We start from the raw sequence: 23,538 nt of genomic DNA on the forward strand, positions 1-23,538 counted from the left end.
CAAATTGTATAAAGTCAATTTATTTATTTTTGAAAGGAGTATTTGCGGCATAAATACGTAATATTTTTCGGTTTTATACACTTATATACCTAATTTTTTTTTCGTCGACAAAAATACTGAACGTTACATTTTCCCCACTTCTGTAACTACCATCTCCATTAAATATTGTTTGAGCTGACTAGGATGCCACGTGTCAATGTATTAGTAGTCCAACTCATAAATTTATTTTTTTAAAAAATCTTATTATTTGATTTTAAAACCAGAAAAAATGAAATTAAAAAAAAACTAATCAACAATAAATGTAATTAAAAAAATTAAAAAATAATAAAATAATAAAATAAAACAAAACAAAATTTAAAATAAACAAATAAATTTTAAACTTTTTTTCAATCCTTCTCTCCTCTCTTTCTCGTTTAATCTAAGTTCTTCTTCTTCATCTTTTCTTCTTCTTCTTCTCTCCTATTTTGGAGCTGGGCGGAGCATAAAGCAAGGAGGAGGTGCAACAATTTATTCTCCCACGAACTTTCTTCTTCATCTGTTTATGAAACCCACTAAAATATTTGGGTCAAAAACCCAGTTGAGAGATTCTTCCACCAAATCGACTATCTACGATCAAAACTCACATTTGGGTGAGAGGTGAGGAGGTGTGACATCTTCAAAGTGTTGGGGGGTTCGTCAATGGAGGCTGCCTATGATGGAAGAGTCTTGGCTACAAAAGACCTAGATTTTTAGATTTTGTTAGTAAACTCTATTTTTTTTATTGATTTGGGAATATATATTTTGAATGATTGAGGTGCGACATCTTCAAAGTGTTTGGCTTGCTTGATTTGGAGAAGAAGAAGAGAATAAAAAATATGGGTTTGATGTATCGAGAAGGAGAGAAAGAGGATCACTGAGAGAAAAAAAAAAAGATAAAAGATAAAAAAACTTATTTTTAAAATTTGTTTTTATTATTTATTTTTTAAAAATTAATTAATAATATTTTTGAAAAAAAACTATGAAGTTGACGAATTGTAAAGTGACATGTGGCAACTCAATTAGCCCTAAGTGTATTTAGATGAATTGGTAGTTACTAAAGTGGGAAATGTAAAGTTAGGTATTTTTGCCGACGCAAAAAAAAAAATTAGCTATATAAATGTATACAACTGAAAATATTAAGTATTTATACTGCAAATACCATTTTTTGAAATAAACTCTTATGACCCAAAAAAACTATAAAAGGGTGGACAGAATTTTTTTTTCCTTTCAAACACAGCTCTCGCCTTTTTGCTTTGGTATGCTTGCTGTTATATAGCCACTCTTTGTATATCATCATCAATCATTTTCGTCTTTCAACTTTTATTACTCTATTCGCTCAATATTCATCATATTGCAACCAATCTTTTATTAGTTTGTCTAGATCTTTTTCTCTTTATTAATTTCTCTTCTTTCTTATTCCAATTTTTTTTTTCTTTATTAAGATGACAAAGAAAAAGAGCTTTGAATTGGAAATTAAGAATTAAGGTGCCATTGGTTCAACTTTGAATCTTCTATAAATGTACTTGAAATTTGTCATTAAAACTTGTCGTACGGGACAGTTGTAGTGGAAGAAGATCGATCAGGAGAGGAATTAATAGAGACATGTGGCGGTTGAAGATAGCAGATGAAGGTGGAAATAGTGAGAGAGATGGTAGATATATATACAGCACAGACAATTAAGTTCATTTTTTACTTGTACCAAACACTTGGCGAATGCCCATATTTATTTATTTTATTTTTTTCTGGAGAAACAAAATTTGGGAGTGCTCAACTAAGTCAACTCAACTCAACATTTAACCTATAAAAAGGCACCCATTGATATAGAAATGCAATTACAATCACAATCCTAGTCCTGCCTTTCAACAACAACCAACTTTTGTTTTGGCATATGTCTCTGTCTTCTTTCATATATCTTCTATTATTCTCTTCTCTTAATAATCATCATATTACAACCAACTTTTGTTTTGGCATGTCTCTGATAATACTTATTTACTCCTTTTTTATTGCATGTTGGAATATAGTTTTGTCGAATATTGGATTACTGTTTTTTTCTTCTGTTGTACAACTGAATTTAGAAGAAAATTGAAATCTTTTGAAGTGTCTACATATATATATATATATATATATAACACGCATGCGTGATTTGTTCATCTATATATTATGGTTTCATTTTTATTATGTTGTAGTGGAAGGAAAAAGAATACTATTAATAGATAGAAATGTGGCGATTGAAGATAGCAGGCGAGGGTGGAATAAGTAGTGATGAGAGATATATATACAGCACGAACAACTTTGTAGGGAGGCAGATATGGGAGTTCGACCCCAACGCCGGCACTCCCGACGACCGAGCAGAGGTCGAAGCTGCCCGCCTTAACTTCTACAACAATCGCTTTCAGGTCAAGCCCAGCAGTGACCTCCTTTGGCGGATGCAGGTTCATCTCTGTTTTAGTTTTAGTTTTAGTTTTTTTTTTATATATGAAAATTTCCAACTTTAATTACAAACATACAATTTATTAATTTAAATCATTGCAGTTCTTGAAAGAGAAAAACTTCAAACAAACAATCCCTGGTATTAAAGTTGGGGATGATGAGGCGATCTCATATGAAAAGACTACAATTACTTTGAGGAGAGCTGTGCACTTTCTTTCGGCCTTGCAAGCTAGCGATGGACATTGGCCAGCTGAAAATACTGGCTTATTATTCTTCCTTCCTCCATTGGTATTATAGTTACTTTAATATTAAACATTGGATTAAGATTAATACTTTATATTTATAGTTGTTAATTAATATTTATAAAATTAAATTTTGATCTTTTTAAGTTTTTGGAAGTGTTACCTAGTAAAAAACATGTATTTATTATAAAAATATAAAAAAATTTCATTTTTCAAATATATATAAATTTCTAAATATAGTTAGTGTCTTTTATGGGTTGGAAACAATATTAATTATGGAAAAAAAAAACTAAATTCAAAATTATTGTGGAAAAGAAATATTTACCTATTAGTGACTTACTATACCAAGTCACTATATTATCACATCATCGTAATTGGTAGTACTATTATGTGTGGTAACTTTTCAGAATTCTTAGTTATAAAAATGTAAATATTTTATATATATATATATATATATCAGTCAATTATTACAAACTTTGCCATTTATGTATAGGTTATGTGTCTTTATATTACGGGTCATCTTAATATCACATTCACTGCTGAGCATCGCAAAGAAATGCTCCGCTACATATACTACCATCAGGTAAATAAACTTGGAATTTATATATATGTTAATCAAATGACAATATATATATATATATTTAGTTTTTCTCATTTTTGGACAAATTCTATTATGTATTTGTATTTAGTTTTTTTTATATATTGATCTCTCAGAACAAAGATGGTGGATGGGGACTGCACATAGAGGGCCACAGCACTATGTTTGGCACAACTCTCAACTACATTTGCATGAGAATACTAGGAGAAGGGCCAGATGGTGGTCAAGACAATGCTTGTGCCAGAGCCAGACAATGGATTCTTGACCATGGTGGTGTAACATATATACCCTCTTGGGGAAAGACTTGGCTTTCGGTATTAATTGTTCTCTAAATATATATCCTTCTTGATCATGGATTTTCTTCATCAATTATATAAAACCATTTTTATTATATCTTGATTTCTCTCATTTGTGTAGATACTTGGTCTTTTTGATTGGACTGGATGCAACCCCATGCCTCCTGAATTTTGGATTCTCCCTTCTTTTCTTACCATATGCCCAGGTTTACACTTTTTTCTTATAGAACTATTGTTGTTAATTAGTGTATATATATAGGACAATTTTTCTATAGACAATTCTTCCATAGGGGCTTCATTTTAAACCCTATTGATGAGGCTATCAGTGTTTCTCAACCCATGAATAGTTTTCGGCGTGACTTTTTTTTATGATTGTCACTACAAGAATAACAGTATCTAGCGACGACACCTCTAGCGACGACATGAAAAAAATCGTCGCTAGAGGTTATTTCATACACGCGTCCCCTGTTCGCGCGAAAAGCAATTAATTTCCCTCCTTTATTGACTTTTCTCTCTCTCTCTCTCCCTTTATGTTCAGATTAAGCAAACCGACTCCCCAAACACAAACAGCTCCCTTCTCCTCTCAGACCCCAAACCCCAAACCCTTCTCCTCTCAGACCCCAACCGAACCCCTCTCTCCCTCCTCTCAGACCCCAACCGAACCCCTCTCTCCCTCCTCTCAGACCCAAACTCCTCACTCTCTCTCCCTTTATTTTCAGACCCAAACCCAAACCGAAACCCCCAAACTCCTCTCTCTCTTCTCTCAGAACTCAAACCCCAAACCGTGAGAACCCCAATCGCACAAAAGCCCATCCTCCAAGCGCCGTCTGTGGCTCTTCCAAGCCGCCGGAGACGTACGGTTCCTCCAAGCTTCATCGGAGAATCTCCATCTACGGTACATACATATATATATATATATAAATATTTAGTTATACGGTATATATATATATAAGTATTTAGTTTTTTATTATTAGTATTGTTCAGTTCATTTTTATATATATATATATTCTTTTGTGACACCCTCTCTGTTTTGCATGTGTATGTCCTGTTTTGGACTTGTTTGGGTAAAGTGCATTTTTCAGTGCTTTTGATTCCTGTGGTAGAATCAAACTATCATATGTAAATGTTGACTAAAGATTTAGGATTACATTGGGATTTTTCATTTTCTTCTTTTATGGGACCCTGTACATATATACGGTGATTCTATTTGCCTTTGCTTGGCTTAGCTAGGCTCTGAGTGTGTAGAAATATAAGGCTTTTGAATTGATACTGATGGAGTTGAGGAATGGTAGTAGAGTTTGTTATATGCAGAGTAAATATAGAAAGTTCTAAGTTCTTGGTCGTCCTTGCTCAGATTTACATGGTTAATTAAATCATTTAGTAAATTAATTTTGGTGGCACACTTTGCTGCTTGTAGTTTATTGTCATGTAGCTAAGTTTATAAGCTCTGAAATATTCTTGATTTTTAGGGGTGAATTTATATTGCTAACCCAATAGGTTTTCGCTTTTCACTATCATAAATGGAGTTATGAAATTATAAGAAGGTTCTTTCAAAGAATATGCAGTAATGTGCATATATGGAAATTGAGAATTTTAGTTTTTTAAGTAATTACTGTCTTATATTTTGATTTAAATTCTTCATTATCTCTTTGAAAAGGACAACTATTTTGTTTATGTTGTTATATATCTTATTGCACTTCTTGATGTTTGCAGGGCTTGTAGTCCCAGATGTTCCATTAGAAGAGACTGATAATTGAAGAAAGGAAGCTCTGAAAAAGAATATTGTACTGGTGTGTCTTATTGGCCTTCCGATTTTTCATTCATTTGGATAGATACAGTGTTCTGTTTTTTTTTTTTTAAATGAAATTAACCTGCATCTTCTTGTGTGCTTCAAAGGTATTGCTAACCACACCCACTACTCCTAATGATCGAATGAAAGCCATTGTTCAAGCTGCTGAAGGATTTGTCTATCTGGTAAGGTTTTTCTTTGGTCGACTCATCAATCTTGCTTCCTCTTTAGTTTTTCTGATGCTTATAATAATGTATTAGTTTAAGTAAGCTTGACCGTTCATGCTAGAACTCTGTTCACTCATTTCTCTCTCTAGACGTGGGTTTTAGTTTTTCTGATGCTTATAATAATGTCTCAGTCATTTGCTGTAATTTGGCAACAATTCTTACGTGATGAGTTCTTTCTCTCCCTTTTCCTAGTTAGCTAACCATTTAAGGTGCCAATGAATAAAGGAAAAAGAATATAAAAAGAAGTACTTGCATTATTGTCATCTTTTAGTAGAGAGACATGGATATAATCTATTATCACTACTTGTACTGGTCGCAGTAGCAGAGCTAATTTTGTATACTCTTTAACTGAGTTTTCGAATGAGAATTTCCTGGTGCTAATTTAGTAGAATTCAGTTTCTTTACTATGGAGTTTGACTCTGTTATATTGGTTATTAGGGATTAGAGAGAGATATAGAGAGTTCTTGCCTAATGCTGCCATTTTTGCCTGTTTCAAGTTTCAACAAATTTACTTTCTCAGTTTGTCATTTCATTAAACAATATCACAATATTAAGTTCCCAATTCCTTTAAAGATTTATATATACTTATACATATATATATATATATATGAAAACTTGGTAGTTTATCTAGATTATAAGTTCCTGCAATGACAACTAACACAGTACAATATCAGAAATACACACTCCTAGACGCTAGTTAAAGCAATTTGTCAAACAGTTAGTAAACACAAACTAAGTAAGAAATCAAAGAGCAATACAGAGCCAGAGGAACATAAAATATGGAAGAAGTTAAATAAATATATGTGTAGTACATCAATCTAAAAAGAAGTACTTGCATTATTATGACAAAATTTGTGTGAAGAAAAACATGTAAGCGACTCTATTGTGGTGAGGCAAGGCAAACTATGAACTCGAACTTGATATCTTCACATGCATTTTCGAAATGATTTCTTTGGATCGTAATTGTGTTTTATATGTTTAGTTGCTACTGTTTGACATTTTAAAATATTTGGTTGTAGTATTACAGGAAACAAAACTACCCATCTATTACTTGGTATATATATATTGCTTGGTATAATAAATCACTACTGCATTAATCTTCTTTTTATTAATTTGTACTCTGTTGACTAACCACTTTTAATAAGCTACAATATTGAAATTTCTTGCTTGATTAATTAATGTTGAATGAGTTGATTAGTTTTGGGTCAACCAGCTTATTTTATTATCTTGACAGTCATAGAATAATAATTAGCAAAACCATTTGCCTTCAAACGACAAGCATTCACCATTGGATTGGATTGGTATTTTTCTTTTGAAGCTGAATTAATTGATACTGCTGAGTTTGATGCTTTGAGGAATTGAAAGAATTGAAACTGTTTTTGAGTAAATTATGAGTTTACTTATATTTCAAAACTTCCATATGTGTTTTTAGTTATCTCATTTTTATTTTTAAGGAAAGAAATCAATCAACATTAATCAGCAGCCCCTTTGACATTACATGTTAAAAATAAAAACTTTAAAAGAAAAATGGCATAAGTGAGGTTTGGTGTGATGTGGGGTATTGGTTCTCTTTGAAACCCAATTCTCCTTTCTCTTTTTTTCATGTAGTAGCAAAGAAAAGAGTGAATACTAAAGTGGTTTTTTTTTTTTAATTGCAAGTGTGGCTCATTTTTTGTTTGATCTTTGAGAATCCTTTTAATGGTTGGAGTGTAGTTGGCTTGTGTGGAGGTTTTCATTTTTCTGTTTGTTTGTTTGGGTCTGTTTTGAGCTGCTTATTTGTTTTTTATACTGTTTTGTTGTTTGTTTTCATTGGACTGGTGCTAGTTTCTTCCTCAGCTAGTTAGTTTGTTATTTTACCTCTAATTAATGAATTGTATGTCATTGTCTCTATTGAGAGATGGGGTTCACTTCAGAAAAAAAAAGTGGAAAAATGCATGCATGCATGAATGAATGATTCAAGCCATTCTTTACTTTCTTGAAGAGATTATTTGTGAAGAAGGTTATACTTATATATACACATATGCTGAAGCAAATTTCAATATCTTGGGTTTAATTAATTTGAACTAACGAAATGTAACAACACCAAACCACATAATAAATCACTACTGCATTACTCTTCTTTTTATTAATTTGTACTCTGTTGACTAACCACTGCATTTTTAATTTTCAGGATTAATTGTTGATTGCAATTTGAGCAAGAGCTTGGTTTTGCAGGATTTTCTATAACGAAAGACTTTGGATTTTGATTGATTTATTGAGGTATTTACTCTTCAAATGTGTTTATTCTCTGTATTTAGGCTTGTTTATTTTGGTTTTTTTTTTCATTATGTGTTATAAGTTTAAGAGAATACATGTTTCAATTGAATTTTTGTAAAACTTTAATGTATGTAGAAAAATATATGTTGTTCTAATAGAACCCAATATAGAGTTAAGTGGAGGTTAATCTAATTCCATGCAATTAATACAATATGTTTAAGCTATAGCTACCTATAACTAGATTGATATTTACACATATTTAATCCTATTTAAAATAATATATTTGTTTTTTATCAATAAAAAGAAGTCTTACTATTTTTACAAGTTTTGAGTTTTTCAGAATAATATGTATATTTGTTGTTCTTTGTGATGTTATTTTTCTTTAATTACTTCCCATCCTTTTGTAATAGTCTATCCATTTTCTTGATGCAATTATTTTTCCTCAAGAAATATGGAGTCAGGTTTACCCAAGAAAAAATATGATATATTTCTAATTAAGATGTATGGTACATGTGTGTGTTTTTTTAGGGAAATTTATGTATATATGTACCATACATCAACTCTGAGCAAGCAATTTGCGTTCATTAAAAAAAATAAAAAGAAAAAAGTAGTAAAGAGTGAATCAATAAAATTATACAACAAATAATAATCATAAATGGTCAATATGCATAAACTTATAAATTTTTTACTAAATTTAATAACCAATAAAGGTAATAATTAATAAAATAAGTATAATAAAACAAATAATTAAATCAAATAAAAGTAATTACTAAATTATATATAAAATTGAAATTAAATTGATTATTAATTACTCACTTAATTTATTAATTAATAAACTTTAATCTAATAAGTTATTGATGATTTATTTGTAAAACATGATAATTCATTGAAAAAATAATAATTCAAATAATAATTTCTTACACTGTGCAGTGTAATAATTAATAATTTCTTACACTGTGCAGTGTCCTATAGAATGTCGATCGACAAGACTTGGATTAATAATTCAAATAAATTTTCGGATGAGTATGTTGCTGGAGCGTTTGCATTTGTTGAGAGAGCTCAACAATTTGTGGATACAAGGGGACTAGTGAAGTGTCCTTGTAACAAGTGTCTTAATATCGAATTGCAACCGATTGGTGTGTTAGAAAGTCATCTTTTTGAGAATGGTTTTCTACGAAGTTATACAAATTGGTACTGGCATGGAGAGGAGGAAATAATACCGACCAATAGAGTGGTCCACCAATGTCACGAGGACGAGATGATGGATGTTCTTAATGATATAGCACAACCTAACAATTGTGAAGATGATGAGAACGAGGTTGATGATGAGATACCACCAGCATCAGAATGCAGAGGTACTAGCCAATACTATAATGACTTGTTTGCCGAGATGGAGTCTCCGTTATTCCCAGGGTGTGACAAATACACATCTTTGAATTTCGTAGCTAAGTTGATGCATTTCAAAGTGTTGGGGAAAATTCCTAACAAAATTTTTGATGGAATCTTGGAGTTGTTGGAAGATGCATTCCCATCTCCAAATAAGATACCAAAGTCACATTATGCGGCGAAGAGGTTGATGAGGAAATTGGGTTTGGGTTACAAGTCAATCCATGTTTGTAAGAATGATTGTGCATTGTTTTGGAAGGAAAATGCAGGAAAACACACGTGCCCAATTTGTGGGGAGGATCGTTGGGTGGATAAAAATACCAAGGGGAAGAAAGTGGCCCAATAAGTTATGTGTTATTTTCCATTGACCCCTCGGTTGATGCGAAAATACGCGTCAAGACACATTTCTCAACATATGAGATGGCATCATGAAGGGCGTGTTAAAGAAGATGGTATCATGCGGCATCCTGCAGATGGGAAAGCATGGAAGGATTTTGACCGGAGCAATCCAACGTTTGCAATGGAACCTAGGAATGTGCGTCTTGGATTGGCTGCTGATGGATTCAATCCTTTTGGAAATATGAGTTTGTCTTATAGCATGTGGCCGGTTGTGTTAACGACTTACAACTTGCCACCGTGGTTATGCATGAAAGAGACTAACTTTATGTTGACTTTATTAATTCCTGGTCCACATTCACCTGGAAAAGATTTTGATGTTTTCTTAAGGCCATTGGTTGATGAGCTGAAGGAATTATGGGTGAACGGTGTTCAGACTCGAGATGTTGTTGATGGTAGTTTTTTTAAGCTTCGAGCAGCTTTATTGTGGACTATAAATGATTTTCCAGCGAGGAGTAGTCTTTCTGGATGGAGTGGTCAAGGTTACACTGCTTTTCCTACTTGCAATGTATCAACACCATCAGTTCGTTTGCAAAATAAGGTTGCATTTTACGGTCACAGACATTTTTTACCAATGGGACACCAAATTAGAAAAAAGAAGAAGTTATATGGTTCAGTTGAGAAAAGACCACCTCCAGAGGAATTTAGCACTGAAGCTATTTTCACACAAATGAATTTTATGCCTGAATCTCTTCCTGGTAAGCATGTTAGCTACGGTGGACAAAAAAGGAAACGCACAAAAGAGCAAGTTGGTTGGCGTAAAAAAAGCATTTTCTTTGAGCTCCCATATTGGGCCAATATGAAGTTGCGACACAACCTAGACGTCATGCATGTTGAGAAAAATGTATGCGACAGCTTAGTTGGCACAATAGTCGGGTTGGAAAATAGGACCAAAGATACAATTAGCGCTAGAGTAGATTTGGAGAAGATGAAGATAAGGCCAGAATTGCATATGTGAATGTTAAATGGTCGAATGGAAAAGCCGGCAGCGAAATACACATTTATTCCTGAAAATCGGCATAAGTTTTGTCGATTTTTGAAATCAGTCAAATTTCCTGATGGGTTTGCATCTAATCTAAGGAAGAATGTGATTGAAAATGACACTAAGATTACTGGTGTAGAGTCCAAGAACTTTACTTAGCTAAGATAGATAGTAGTATGATAGTATTTATAGCATTATCTTTGTTACTTTGGATTTTTGGTTCAGACCGGGAGTTATTTGGACACTCATAGTAGTACTTATAGATTTTCTAAGTTTAACCTATAGTTTAAGAATATTAAGTATAACCTAAGGTTTGATTAATGTGACTGATATTAAGGATTATATTATTATATTATAAGGTTTAGACATCAACCAATAGGATTTTAAGCACATGTTTTGAATGGTAATTAAGGATTAAGTATTTTTGAGGATTAAATTAAATAAGGGTAAAAGTTTGAATGTATAGGGTCAGTCAGCAGCTTTGAGCACGTTGAGGGCTTAGTCAAGGCTGTTTACTCCATTCAAACTCAGCTAAAAATGTGTAAATTCGTGTTTAAATATTCAGCGTATGCCGATATATCGCAGCTATAGGGGGCGATATATCGCAGCACGTAGATACGGAAAACACGAATCGATGCACGGTCGCCTCGGGAACAAAGGTCCAGGCGATATATCGCCTATAGGGGGCGATATATCGCCTCCACCAGCATGAATTCAAATACTTTTGAATTCCTTTCCCTTCAGCCATTCAAACTCCTTCAACAGTCCAGCATCTTCTGAACGAGTCTTCAGCCTCTGCTGAACGATTATTCAAATGATTTTCACCTAAAAAGCCATTATTTTTATTCAAGTAAAATCAAGATATTTTCATTCCCAAACTCTATAAATAGGACCTAGTACCCAGCCATTATTCACCATTTGCTCTAAGTTCAGAGGCTGTAGTGTTAAGTGAGTGTGAGAGTGTAAACACTTGGTTTGGGGAAAAACTATAAGCTTAAACATCATAAGCTTATCAAACACTTTGGGAAGTGAGTTCTATAGTATTTCAGTGAAGGTTAGAGTGATCTTGCAATCTTTGAGGTAAACCCAAAACTCTAGTTCCTTTCTGTATTTTATGTTATTTCTTTTCTCAAAACCTTCTACTCAGTCCCCTAACCTTATTCTTATTTTGGTTAGGGAATCCAAGCTCTTAAGCATATAAGTTGGTAAGTATGTTTTTATGGTTTAGTCTTTCCATCTCTTTCATTTCATCTCCTCTCTTTAGACTCACTCTTTCTTATGGTTTTAGGAGTGTTCCAAAAGTCCCAACTCAGTCCATAATCTCGGTAACTTTGGTAAGGAAAATAGGCTAGAATTAATATGTTATGTGCTTATGTTATCTATATGCTTTATGTTATTAATGTGTTATGATATGTATATGTGTATGTCTGTAGGCTTGGGCATATGACCCATATGGCTAACAAGACCCCAAATGGGTTATGGGCATATGACCTACTTAGCTAGTAGGACCCCACTAATCCCATGGGCATATGCTTGTTTAGTCTATGGGACCCCAAGTAATAATGGCCATTATAATAAGTGAATTATGTGTTATGATATGTCTTTACGTTATTATGAAATTATGTTTATGTTTATGACTATGTGTTAGATTTTCCTTGCTGGGCATTAGGCTCATTCCTTTCTGTTTATGTGCAGGAAATAAGCTTTAGAGGCGGAAAGATTCGTGACGCTTAGAGGATGTGTATCGATGGTGAATGGAGTCAAGGGGCCGAGCGTTATTCGATTCGAGGATGTAGTCTTGCTTATGCTTTTATGGTTTTAAATTTATTTTCCGCATTTTCTATGTAACTCTTTTTATTTTTTTAGTTATTTTGTCTTAAAGACAATGGGTACCCATATCCTACTTATTTTTATGAAAGTAACCTTTGTTTCTACAAGTTAATAATAAATTATGGTATTTCTGCAAAAATGTAAGTTTTATGTATAGATTTGTTAATGGTCCAAATAGTCTAGATTAGTGGGTCGTTACAGTTGGTATCAGAGCAAACGGTTCCTTCGCATGAAGTTCTCCTCGATACACATGCTCAAAGCTCCGAATCGGACCGCCAAGTAAGTGTTTAAGTTACAAGTTACAAGTTACTTTGTCTATGTGTATAGCTAACGACTTTAGTGTTTATGTTTCAGTTAAGAATGAATGGAGCTTTAAGCAATGAGGATATCCGAGTCATTAAGGCTTTAAAAAGAATAAGGGAGCCAAGAAACACCGTAGGAGCACTAGAAAAGATCACTCGAAGATTGATCTTGTTCCACAAAGAGATAGGTCACCTTCAAGAGTCTAAGCAAATCATGATGAGAGCTGCAGAACAATATGTCCTAGTAATTAGGCTTTTAAAAGATTTTCCTTCAGCAATTTTAACTTTAGAAGAAATATGGGAGAATATAAATAATGATGATGACTTACAAGCAGCCCTAAGATATTATTCTCTCATACTTAAGTTCACCTATGATTTAGAGTTTCAATTCACTAATGAGCAACAACATAGGATCTTCTTGAATCTTCCCCGAGGAAATTTTGAGGCTCAAGACAATGATGATTATAAGGAGATAGATAATGATATGCTAGATGAAGGATCAGATGTAGAAGATCCTGATTTTTAGAATAGCTAGTTTTTCATTGTTTGTTTTGTTTATTTCTTTATTTTATGATTGTAATAAGTGAAAATCTTTTTCCAAATTAATTTCCTGTTATTTTATCATGTATGAGTTTGATTTTATTTTCGCAAACATAATAAGTAATAAATAAAATGAATAATGACCAAATTCAGTGAGGGTGGATACAAATCAATGAACCAAGTTTCCTTATTGAGAGTTAGGGGGCCTTAGTAGTGGGAACGATTTTACTGATCCCAGCCCTCCCTCAATATGGTTAACTTTGGAACAAAGATAAGTTTCGAGCCTGAGAATTAAGTCATATAGGATGATTAGAAACACACCTAGAAAATAAAGATGACTTGTTTTTCTAAGTATAGAAACCCACTCTAATAATAAATAAAGACCTATATAATTTTTCATAAGAAGTCATAATAAATAGGTCCGAGATATGTTTGTTTTAGAATAAGTTTTTGCCTTAGAGCCTATTAGGGTAAGTTCTAACAAGTTCTCGACTGTTAGAAATTTTGGTGAAGATGTCGCTCCGAAGATCTGCACGCACCAACGGAAACGCCTCCAACGTTGATTCCAACGACCAATGATGCCCTCCAGTTCGCAGAAGAGGAGTGCGTGCTACTACTAGCCGCAACGCGCCGACACCGTCAGCTGACAACACCGCGGAAATCGCTAGACGGCGACAACAAGTCGAGGAACTCTTGCAGCAACAACGTCAACAGGCGCAGACTCAGCCTCAGCCTCCGCCGCAACCGCAGCCGCAGCTACAACAAATGGCCCTAGCACCCCAACAAGTTGGTCCATATGGGGGATGCCCAGTGACGAACTACGCGCCACATCCAGTACCGAATATGGAGTCAGTGTATGAAAGGCTCCGCAAGCAGCACGCTCCAAACTTCGAAGGGACTATAGACCCCTTTGAGGCAGAAGAGTGGCTAAGGAATGTAAAACCAATTCTTACGCACATGAACCTCAGTAATACGGACCGCATATCCTGCGTCTCGTCATTACTCAGGAAGGATGCCAGAATATGGTGGGACTTAGTTCAGCAGACTAACGATGTCACCACCATGATATGGACAAGATTTGTGGAGCCGTTCCACAAGAAGTATTACTCCTCGGCAGTCATCGCTAATGGTAGAAGAATATGCTCGTCAGTTCAACAGATTAGTCAAGTTTGCACCAGAGTTGGTCCCAACCGACTTTACGAGGTTGACCAAGAGGACTTAGACCAAAGATGGAATTAGGGGTTAAGTTAGCAAACCTGGGAACCACTACCTATGCCAATGTTCTAGAAACGGCAATCGAAATAGAAAGGATTCTGATGAATGTTAGTGAGGAGAAGAAGGATTAAACGATGGTTCCAGACCAAAGTCTTTGAATTGACCCAAGGAGGAACCCATGCTAAGGATTTACAGGTCAAATCCTATCCTCGATAGTATATGTTCTAGTATCACTTGATTGGTAGCTGTATACTCGTAGATCTCGTTAGAAATGATAGAAAAACTAGACAAACCTAGTGAAAGATTTAGAACTAGGTTTGTGACCGAGTTGCCTTCGGGCAAAGTAGTTCTATCATCACGAACAGTACGAGGCGTACCGATCAAGATTGAGGACATAGAACTAGAAGGAGACCTGATAGAGCTAGTGATCAAGGACTTCGACGTAATACTAGGCATGGATTGGCTAGCACGGCATGGCGCAACGATCGACTGCAAACGCAAGAAGGTGATGTTCGAAACTCCTGACGGCCAGAGACGATGCTTCATGGGACAAGCTTCAGGATTACGCACCCCGTTAGTGTCATCTCTCAAAGCTCAACAAAGGATAGAGAAAGGATGTCAAGCGTTCTTAGCCAGCATCACGAACGTGGAAAGGGAGACGCCACTTAAGGATGGAGATGTTCGAGTTATACAAGAATTTCCAGAGGTATTTCCCGATGACTTGCCAGGATTGCCGCCAACTCGAGAGATAGACTTCACGATAGAATTAGTACCAGGCACCGAGCCTATCTCTAAGGCACCATACCGGATGGCACCTACGGAACTCAAGGAGTTATAGACGCAGCTACAAGAACTCCTAGACTTGGGTTTCATTAGGCCAAGCCATTCACCATGGGGAGCTCCGGTACTATTCGTGAAGAAGAAGGACGGAAGTATGCGAATGTGCATAGACTATCATGAGCTGAACAAAGTAACGATTAAGAACAAGTACCCACTACCTCGAATTGATGATTTGTTTGATCAACTTCGAGGCGCGACTGTATTTTCTAAGATCGATTTACAGTCCGGGTATCATCAGCTCAAGGTAAAGGGAGAAGATATTCCTAAGACAGCCTTTAGGACTCGTTATGGACATTACGAGTTCTTGGTTATGTCTTTTGGTCTTACTAACGCACCAGCCGCGTTTATGGACTTAATGAATAGAGTCTTCAAGGATTACTCAGATAAATTTGTCGTTGTATTCATCGACGATATCTTAGTATACTCCAAGGATGAAGTAGAGCACGAGGAACATTTGAGGATGATTTTGACGCGATTGAAGGAGCATCAACTCTACGCGAAGTTCAAGAAATGCGAGTTTTGGCTCTCACAAGTGGCGTTCCTCGGGCACATCTTATCGAAAGACGGAGTTGCAGTAGATCCATCGAAGGTAGAGGCCGTGAAGGATTGGCCTAGACCAAAGAACGCGTCGGAAGTAAGAAGCTTCTTAGGGCTAGCAGGTTACTATAGAAAGTTTGTAGAGGGCTTTTCTAAGATAGCCACTCCACTCACCAACCTGACCCAGAAGCAACAAAAGTTTAACTGGAATGATAAGTGTGAAGAAAGCTTCCAGTTGCTTAAGGATAAGCTTTGCTCAACACCAGTACTTAGTGTACCGACACCCGACGATAAGTTCGTTGTCTAATGCGATGCATCAAAGCTAGGATTGGGATGCGTGTTGATGCAAAAATGACAAGGCGATAGCCTACGCCTCACGTCAGTTGAAGGAGTATGAACAACGCTATCCAACTCACGATATGGAGTTGGCAGGGGTGGTCGTTGCATTGAAAATCTGGTGCCATTATCTTTACGGAGAACGGTGCGAGATTTATACGGACCACAAGAGTTTAAAATACTTCTTTACGCAGAAGGAGCTCAACATGAGGCAGCGCAGGTGGATAGAATTAGTCAAGGATTACGACTGCGAAATCCTATACCACCCGGAGAAGGCGAACGTAGTTTCCGATGCACTTAGTAGGAAAAGTTATGGAAATTTAGCAGCTTTAGCCAGAATAGAGAAGCCGTTATAGCAGGAGCTGATTAGTGCCAGAATAGAAGTGATTGTAGGCAAGCTGGCTAACTTGTCTATCCAATCGAATCTGTTAGAGGACATACGGATTGGTCAGAGGCATGATGACACACTAACAGCGCACATGGATGCAGTCAGAGAAGGCAAGACTACAGATTTCTCAATATCCAGTCAAGGTTTATTGAGATATAAGGATCGGGTATGCGTGCCAGACAATCAGAGTATTAAGAAGACGATCCTAGAAGAAGCGCACAATACTCTGTACTCAGTTCATCCAGGGTCTACCAAGATGACTCATGACATCAAGGCAGTCTATTGGTGGCCAGGGATGAAGAAGGACATAGCGGAGTATGTATCTAAGTGTCTGGTATGCCAGCAAGTGAAAGCAGAGAATCAGCGGCCTGCAAGATTATTGCAACCGCTTAGCATACCGGAATAGAAGTGGGACGATATAGCCATGGACTTCGTGACGGGTCTGCCAAAGACGAATAAGCAGCATGATTATGCTTGGATAGTCATAGATAGACTAACCAAGTCGGCTCATTTTCTGCCGGTTAAGACTTCTTATACGGCAGACCAATATGCAGACATCTACATCCAAGAGATTGTACGATTGCATGGAATCCCCAAGACGATAATGTCAGATAGAGGATCAGTATTTACGTCAAAAATGTTGGAGAAACTTACAGATAGATATGGGTACTAAGTTAAGCCTTAGTACAACTTTCCATCCTCAGACAGATGGGCAGTTTAAGCATACGATTCAGATCTTAGAGGTATGCTACGCGCGTGTATACTTGATTTCGGAGGATCGTGGAACAAGTACTTACCGCTGATCGAGTTCTCGTACAACAACAGCTACCAGTCAACGATCGGAATGGCATCTTATGAGTTGCTATATGGACGAAGGTACCGATCACCATTGCACTAGGACGAGGTAGGAGAAAGGCAGCTTCTAAGGCCCGAAGCTGTTAGACAAGCTCAAGAAGCAATAACGCTTATTAGACAGCGTATGCTGGCTGCTCAAAGCCGTCAGAAAAGATATGCGAATACCAAGCGACGCGATGTGGAATTCCAAGTTGGAGATCAAGATATCTCCTATGAAAAGTGTCAAGCGGTTCGGAAAGAAAGGCAAGCTTAGTCCCCGATTCTTAGGTCCTTTTAGATATTGGACAAAATGGGAACAGTTGCGTATAGACTAGCCCTACCGCCAGCATTAGCCGATAGTCACAACGTCTTCCACATCTCGATGTTACGCAAATATGTGTCAGACCCATCTCACGTCCTCAAGTACGATACGATAGCGCTCCAGAAAGACTTAAGTTACGAGGAACGACCGATTAGCATCCTAGATAGATGGATGAAGTAGTTACGGTCTAAGAGCTTTCCTATAGTCAAAGTCCTATGGAGCAATAGTTCTGAATGCGAGGCAATGTGGGAGTTGGAGGAGGACATGCAAGGCCGGTATCCGGAGTTATGTGATAAGTAAATTTCGAGGACGAAATTCTTTTTAGTAGGGGAGAATTGTAGAGTCCAAGAACTTTACTTAGCTAAGATAGATAGTAGTATGATAGTATTTATAGCATTATCTTTGTTACTTTGGATTTTTGGTTCAGACCGGGAGTTATTTGGACACTCATAGTAGTACTTATAGATTTTCTAAGTTTAACCTATAGTTTAAGAATATTAAGTATAACCTAAGGTTTGATTAATGTGACTGATATTAAGGATTATATTATTATATTATAAGGTTTAGACATCAACCAATAGGATTTTAAGCACATGTTTTGAATGGTAATTAAGGATTAAGTATTTTTGAGGATTAAATTAAATAAGGGTAAAAGTTTGAATGTATAGGGTCAGTCAGCAGCTTTGAGCACGTTGAGGGCTTAGTCAAGGCTGTTTACTCCATTCAAACTCAGCTAAAAATGTGTAAATTCGTGTTTAAATATTCAGCGTATGCCGATATATCGCAGCTATAGGGGGCGATATATCGCAGCACGTAGATACGGAAAACACGAATCGATGCACGGTCGCCTCGGGAACAAAGGTCCAGGCGATATATCGCCTATAGGGGGCGATATATCGCCTCCACCAGCATGAATTCAAATACTTTTGAATTCCTTTCCCTTCAGCCATTCAAACTCCTTCAACAGTCCAGCATCTTCTGAACGAGTCTTCAGCCTCTGCTGAACGATTATTCAAATGATTTTCACCTAAAAAGCCATTATTTTTATTCAAGTAAAATCAAGATATTTTCATTCCCAAACTCTATAAATAGGACCTAGTACCCAGCCATTATTCACCATTTGCTCTAAGTTCAGAGGCTGTAGTGTTAAGTGAGTGTGAGAGTGTAAACACTTGGTTTGGGGAAAAACTATAAGCTTAAACATCATAAGCTTATCAAACACTTTGGGAAGTGAGTTCTATAGTATTTCAGTGAAGGTTAGAGTGATCTTGCAATCTTTGAGGTAAACCCAAAACTCTAGTTCCTTTCTGTATTTTATGTTATTTCTTTTCTCAAAACCTTCTACTCAGTCCCCTAACCTTATTCTTATTTTGGTTAGGGAATCCAAGCTCTTAAGCATATAAGTTGGTAAGTATGTTTTTATGGTTTAGTCTTTCCATCTCTTTCATTTCATCTCCTCTCTTTAGACTCACTCTTTCTTATGGTTTTAGGAGTGTTCCAAAAGTCCCAACTCAGTCCATAATCTCGGTAACTTTGGTAAGGAAAATAGGCTAGAATTAATATGTTATGTGCTTATGTTATCTATATGCTTTATGTTATTAATGTGTTATGATATGTATATGTGTATGTCTGTAGGCTTGGGCATATGACCCATATGGCTAACAAGACCCCAAATGGGTTATGGGCATATGACCTACTTAGCTAGTAGGACCCCACTAATCCCATGGGCATATGCTTGTTTAGTCTATGGGACCCCAAGTAATAATGGCCATTATAATAAGTGAATTATGTGTTATGATATGTCTTTACGTTATTATGAAATTATGTTTATGTTTATGACTATGTGTTAGATTTTCCTTGCTGGGCATTAGGCTCATTCCTTTCTGTTTATGTGCAGGAAATAAGCTTTAGAGGCGGAAAGATTCGTGACGCTTAGAGGATGTGTATCGATGGTGAATGGAGTCAAGGGGCCGAGCGTTATTCGATTCGAGGATGTAGTCTTGTTTATGCTTTTATGGTTTTAAATGTATTTTCCGCATTTTCTATGTAACTCTTTTTATTTTTTTAGTTATTTTGTCTTAAAGACAATGGGTACCCATATCCTACTTATTTTTATGAAAGTAACCTTTGTTTCTACAAGTTTATAATAAATTATGGTATTTCTGCAAAAATGTAAGTTTTATGTATAGATTTGTTAATGGTCCAAATAGTCTAGATTAGTGGGTCGTTACAACTGGGTTGAAATCCCACGATTGTCATGTCATATTGCAACGTCTTTTGCCAATTGGTGTTCATTCATTCCTAGAAAAACCTATTGCGAAGACCATTATTGACTTATGCACTTTCTTCAAGATTATTTGTGCTAGAACTCTGGTTGTTTCTGATTTGGAGAAAGTGAAAACATCAATTGTTGAAATTCTTTGCGGACTAGAAATCATTTTTCCGCCAGCATTTTTTGATGTTATGGTTCACCTAATGATACATTTGCCTCAAGAAGCAATAGATGGAGGTCCAGTACACATGAGGTGGATGTATCCCTTTGAGAGATACATGAAAAAATTGAAACATTATGTGCGTAATAAAGCTCGTCCTGAGGGTTCCATAGCTGAGGGTTATGTCGTCGATGAAGCATTGACATTCTGTTCTATGTACTTCAAAGGGGTGGAAACAAGGTTTAATCGTCCAGATAGAAATGTTGATGCAATTCCATCACCAAAGAAGTTGTCTGTGTTTCAATCTCAAGGTCGTCCGATCGGTAAGAAGACATTAACAACTTTGGACGATGAACTTAAAAAAACTGCTGAGTGGTACATTCTCAACAATTGCGTTGAGATTCTCCCATATATTCAGTAAGTACTTTGATCACACTAACAATATATTTATCTACTCTTCCATTTATCTTTCAAATTTTTTAAGTCTTTCATATTTTATATGTGTAGAGAGCACAAGCAGATCCTTTTATCTAGTGGTGCTGAAAACCTAGATCAATTACAGAAAAAGGAGTTCCCCATGTGGTTTTACAATAAGCTTTACAATCTTCGACAAGCGGGATCTGCAGAAGCTTCTGAAGAGTTATTCTCCTTAGCAAGCGGCTCCTCTAATCTTGTTTCTTCATACACTGGGTGTATTGTCAATGGAGTTCGATTTTTGTGCTATGATAGAGATAAAAATTTGAAAACTCAAAACAGTGGTATCTTAGTTCCCGGAGTAGACAACAGAAGTTTCTACGGGCAATTAGAAGAGGTTATAGTGATGTCATACCTTGCTGGTTGTTCTGTTGTATTATTCAAGTGTAAATGGTTTGATACAGATCCTACCAAGAGTAGGATGAAGAATGAAAATAATATAACCAGAATATTTACCAAGTTCGAGTGGTACAAAGATGACAAATTTATCTTGGCAACTCAGGCAAAACAAATTTTCTATCTTGATGATTTGAAAAATGACCGAGATTGGAAAATTGTTGAAGAAGTTCATCATAGAAATGTGTGGGACACCCCAGCAGCTGATGAACAGTTGGATCCCATTGAAATAGATGTTATGCATGACACAATATCATCTGATTTCCAATTGTTTGTCGATCTTGGTCCGTTGCCAGAAATCAATTTTTGCCGTAGAGATCAACCGCCATCTATTGTCAATGTAGATACTCCTGTTGATCAAGAGGAAGATGAAGAGGAAGAGGAAGAGGAAATGGTTGATGAAGAGGAAGAGGAGATGGTCGATGAAGAGGAAGAGGAAGAGGAAGAGATGGACTTAGAAGAAGAAAATGAGAATGATAGTGATAATGAATATTATAGTGATGATTAAGTTGTAATTTTTACATTCAAAGATTGAATGATAATATTATTTATGGATAACCATATTATTTATGTTTATCTTTATTTGTCAACATTTTATTATATGCACACATATATATATATATATCATTATATTTAAATTTATTAGATGTCTTCTGCGGTAATGCGACATCACGGAGGTGATGGCGGGGCAGATCCTCCTCGAGATCCAACACATATAGAGGCTGACTGTGAGAGAGGTAATTCATGCACTATCTACTGTATTTATTCATAAATTAACCTTATAACTATAAATGTATAATTTAATATTATGCAATTGTAAAATAATAGTGCCTGCAATAAAAAGGCGTGGCATCAACAAAGGGATATCAACCCGAGAGGCTAGGGCTGCCTTAGGTAGACCATTACCCCTTGAGTGGGATGTTCGAGGAAAGACGTACAAGGAAATTGGTGAATATTCTCACCATTTGTCTCGGGAGATCGGCCTTCTCATTCGACAATATGTCGATCCCGACTATGATCGATGGGATAAAGTACCAAAGGAAGTTAGAGATCGAATATTTCCTCGTCTACAGGTAATTTATTTCTTATCTTTTGTATTTTGTTGAATTTAATGTTAAATTTGACTAATTAACTTGATTTATTTTAATTTAGGATGATTTATTCGATATTGGTCTCACTCGGTATGGGGCAGAACATCGAAGTGGCATTCTTCTCGGCATTCAACGATCTTGCGCTGATCGTTACTCAGAATGGAAGAATGATATATCTACTCACATAAAGAAGCATGGTCGGAGACATGCTCCTGATGGTTTGGTAGAAGAAAAATGGAAGAAAGCGCTTGATTATTTTGATCGACCTGAAGTGAAGGTAAAATTTCTTTTTAATTTAGTTTTGTTAATATAACATATATATAATTAACACAATGTCATTTTGTAGAGGCGCTCTGAGATTAATGCTGCGAATCGAGCAAAACAAAAACAAAATAGCTTCCAAGGATCGCAGTCTACGCCAGCACTTCGTTATAAGAAGGTATTTTTTCTTATTAAAGTTTTTAAAAAATTCATATATTTTTATTAAATTTCTAAATAATTTTTGTATGTTAGCGCAATATGCAAACTGGCCATCTCTCAGGCGTTCCAGAAACTTGGATGGATACTAAATATAAAGAAGGGAGAGGTTGGGTCAGTCAAGTAGCACATGATAATTATGTAAGTAATTGTATATTTTTTATATTTTTTATATTTTTCTTACTTTGTAAATTTGCAATAGTTGTATTAAAAATTCAATAATACAGGAAAAGTTGCTGGAGGTACGTCAAACTCAGCAGACCCAATCTTCTACGACCACCTCCAATGCGAGTACTGCCACAACTGAGGTGGACGACATTGCCCTTGTTGAGACAGTCTTTGGACGCCGTCGGGGCCATCAGACAGGACTTGGTCGTCGGATTCGCTCGAGCGCGGAACGTGAAGTGACTGACACACTTCAACCACCGTCACCGCCCCCTACTGCCCAAGAGATGCGGGATGTGGTCGAACGTCTCCGAATCGTTGAGGAGTACATGGCTAGACTTGGTGGAGCCTCAGGTTCTGGATCTTCTCAGCCAGGTGATGGTCAGGATCCGACACCTCCTACTTAATAGGATGCTGGAGAACATTATTTATGACTTTATACTTTATGTAATTTGACTTTAGAAAAATATTATATATCACATTCTACTTTATTTAGACTTACATTGTTTTATTGGAACATTATATTTATAAAATTTTATGATTATTAAATTTTATTAGATTTATTTATGTTTCAATTAAAAAAATCAAATACAATATATAATAAATATAAAAAAAAAAAGCAAATTAAAAAATTTTATTAGATTTATTTATGTTTCAATAAAAAAAAAATCATATAAAATATATAATAATTATAGAAAAAAGCAAATTAAAAATAAATAAATAATATCTCTAGCGACAA

At 35.8% G+C, this 23,538-nt stretch overlaps 2 protein-coding genes across 5 annotated transcripts; both read left to right on the forward strand.

The window, feature by feature from the left end:
* The first annotated feature begins 430 nt into the window (after window positions 1-430).
* LOC133783234 (beta-amyrin synthase-like) lies at window positions 431-3,953 on the forward strand. 4 transcript variants are annotated; one of them, XM_062222782.1, is made up of 6 exons: window positions 431-1,274; window positions 2,205-2,450; window positions 2,551-2,736; window positions 3,184-3,273; window positions 3,405-3,602; window positions 3,706-3,953. In XM_062222782.1, the coding sequence occupies exons 2-6, from the start codon at window positions 2,238-2,240 to the stop codon at window positions 3,841-3,843; spliced, it is 825 nt and encodes a 274-aa protein (XP_062078766.1). In that variant the 5' UTR covers window positions 431-1,274; window positions 2,205-2,237; the 3' UTR covers window positions 3,844-3,953. The 4 variants fall into 4 exon arrangements, with proteins under 4 accessions (XP_062078766.1, XP_062078764.1, XP_062078765.1 ...); XM_062222780.1 differs by lacking the exon at window positions 431-1,274 and adding an exon at window positions 1,293-1,908; XM_062222781.1 differs by lacking the exon at window positions 431-1,274 and adding an exon at window positions 1,293-1,669.
* A 172-nt stretch (window positions 3,954-4,125) lies between these two features.
* Window positions 4,126-23,289, forward strand: LOC133783233 (uncharacterized). Its single transcript, XM_062222779.1, has 10 exons — window positions 4,126-4,479; window positions 5,298-5,374; window positions 5,481-5,558; window positions 7,771-7,859; window positions 21,713-21,803; window positions 21,895-22,139; window positions 22,219-22,434; window positions 22,504-22,596; window positions 22,671-22,775; window positions 22,862-23,289. The coding sequence occupies exons 5-10, from the start codon at window positions 21,713-21,715 to the stop codon at window positions 23,204-23,206; spliced, it is 1,095 nt and encodes a 364-aa protein (XP_062078763.1). The 5' UTR covers window positions 4,126-4,479; window positions 5,298-5,374; window positions 5,481-5,558; window positions 7,771-7,859; the 3' UTR covers window positions 23,207-23,289.
* Window positions 23,290-23,538: the final 249 nt, after the last annotated feature.

The sequence above is a fragment of the Humulus lupulus genome, chromosome 6 (assembly GCF_963169125.1).
Source record: "Humulus lupulus chromosome 6, drHumLupu1.1, whole genome shotgun sequence".
NCBI classification, from domain to species: domain Eukaryota; kingdom Viridiplantae; phylum Streptophyta; class Magnoliopsida; order Rosales; family Cannabaceae; genus Humulus; species Humulus lupulus.

Coding starts and splice junctions, on each gene's coding strand:
- LOC133783234 (XM_062222782.1), top strand. CDS start 2,238: ATGTGGCGATTGAAGATAGCAGGCGAGGGTGGAATAAGTAGTGATGAG. Junction 2,737..3,183: donor TATTCTTCCTTCCTCCATTG/GTATTATAGTTA, acceptor ATTTATGTATAG/GTTATGTGTCTTTATATTAC. Junction 3,603..3,705: donor GGGGAAAGACTTGGCTTTCG/GTATTAATTGTT, acceptor TCATTTGTGTAG/ATACTTGGTCTTTTTGATTG.
- LOC133783233 (XM_062222779.1), top strand. CDS start 21,713: ATGTCTTCTGCGGTAATGCGACATCACGGAGGTGATGGCGGGGCAGAT. Junction 22,140..22,218: donor GAATATTTCCTCGTCTACAG/GTAATTTATTTC, acceptor ATTTTAATTTAG/GATGATTTATTCGATATTGG. Junction 22,597..22,670: donor CAGCACTTCGTTATAAGAAG/GTATTTTTTCTT, acceptor TTTGTATGTTAG/CGCAATATGCAAACTGGCCA.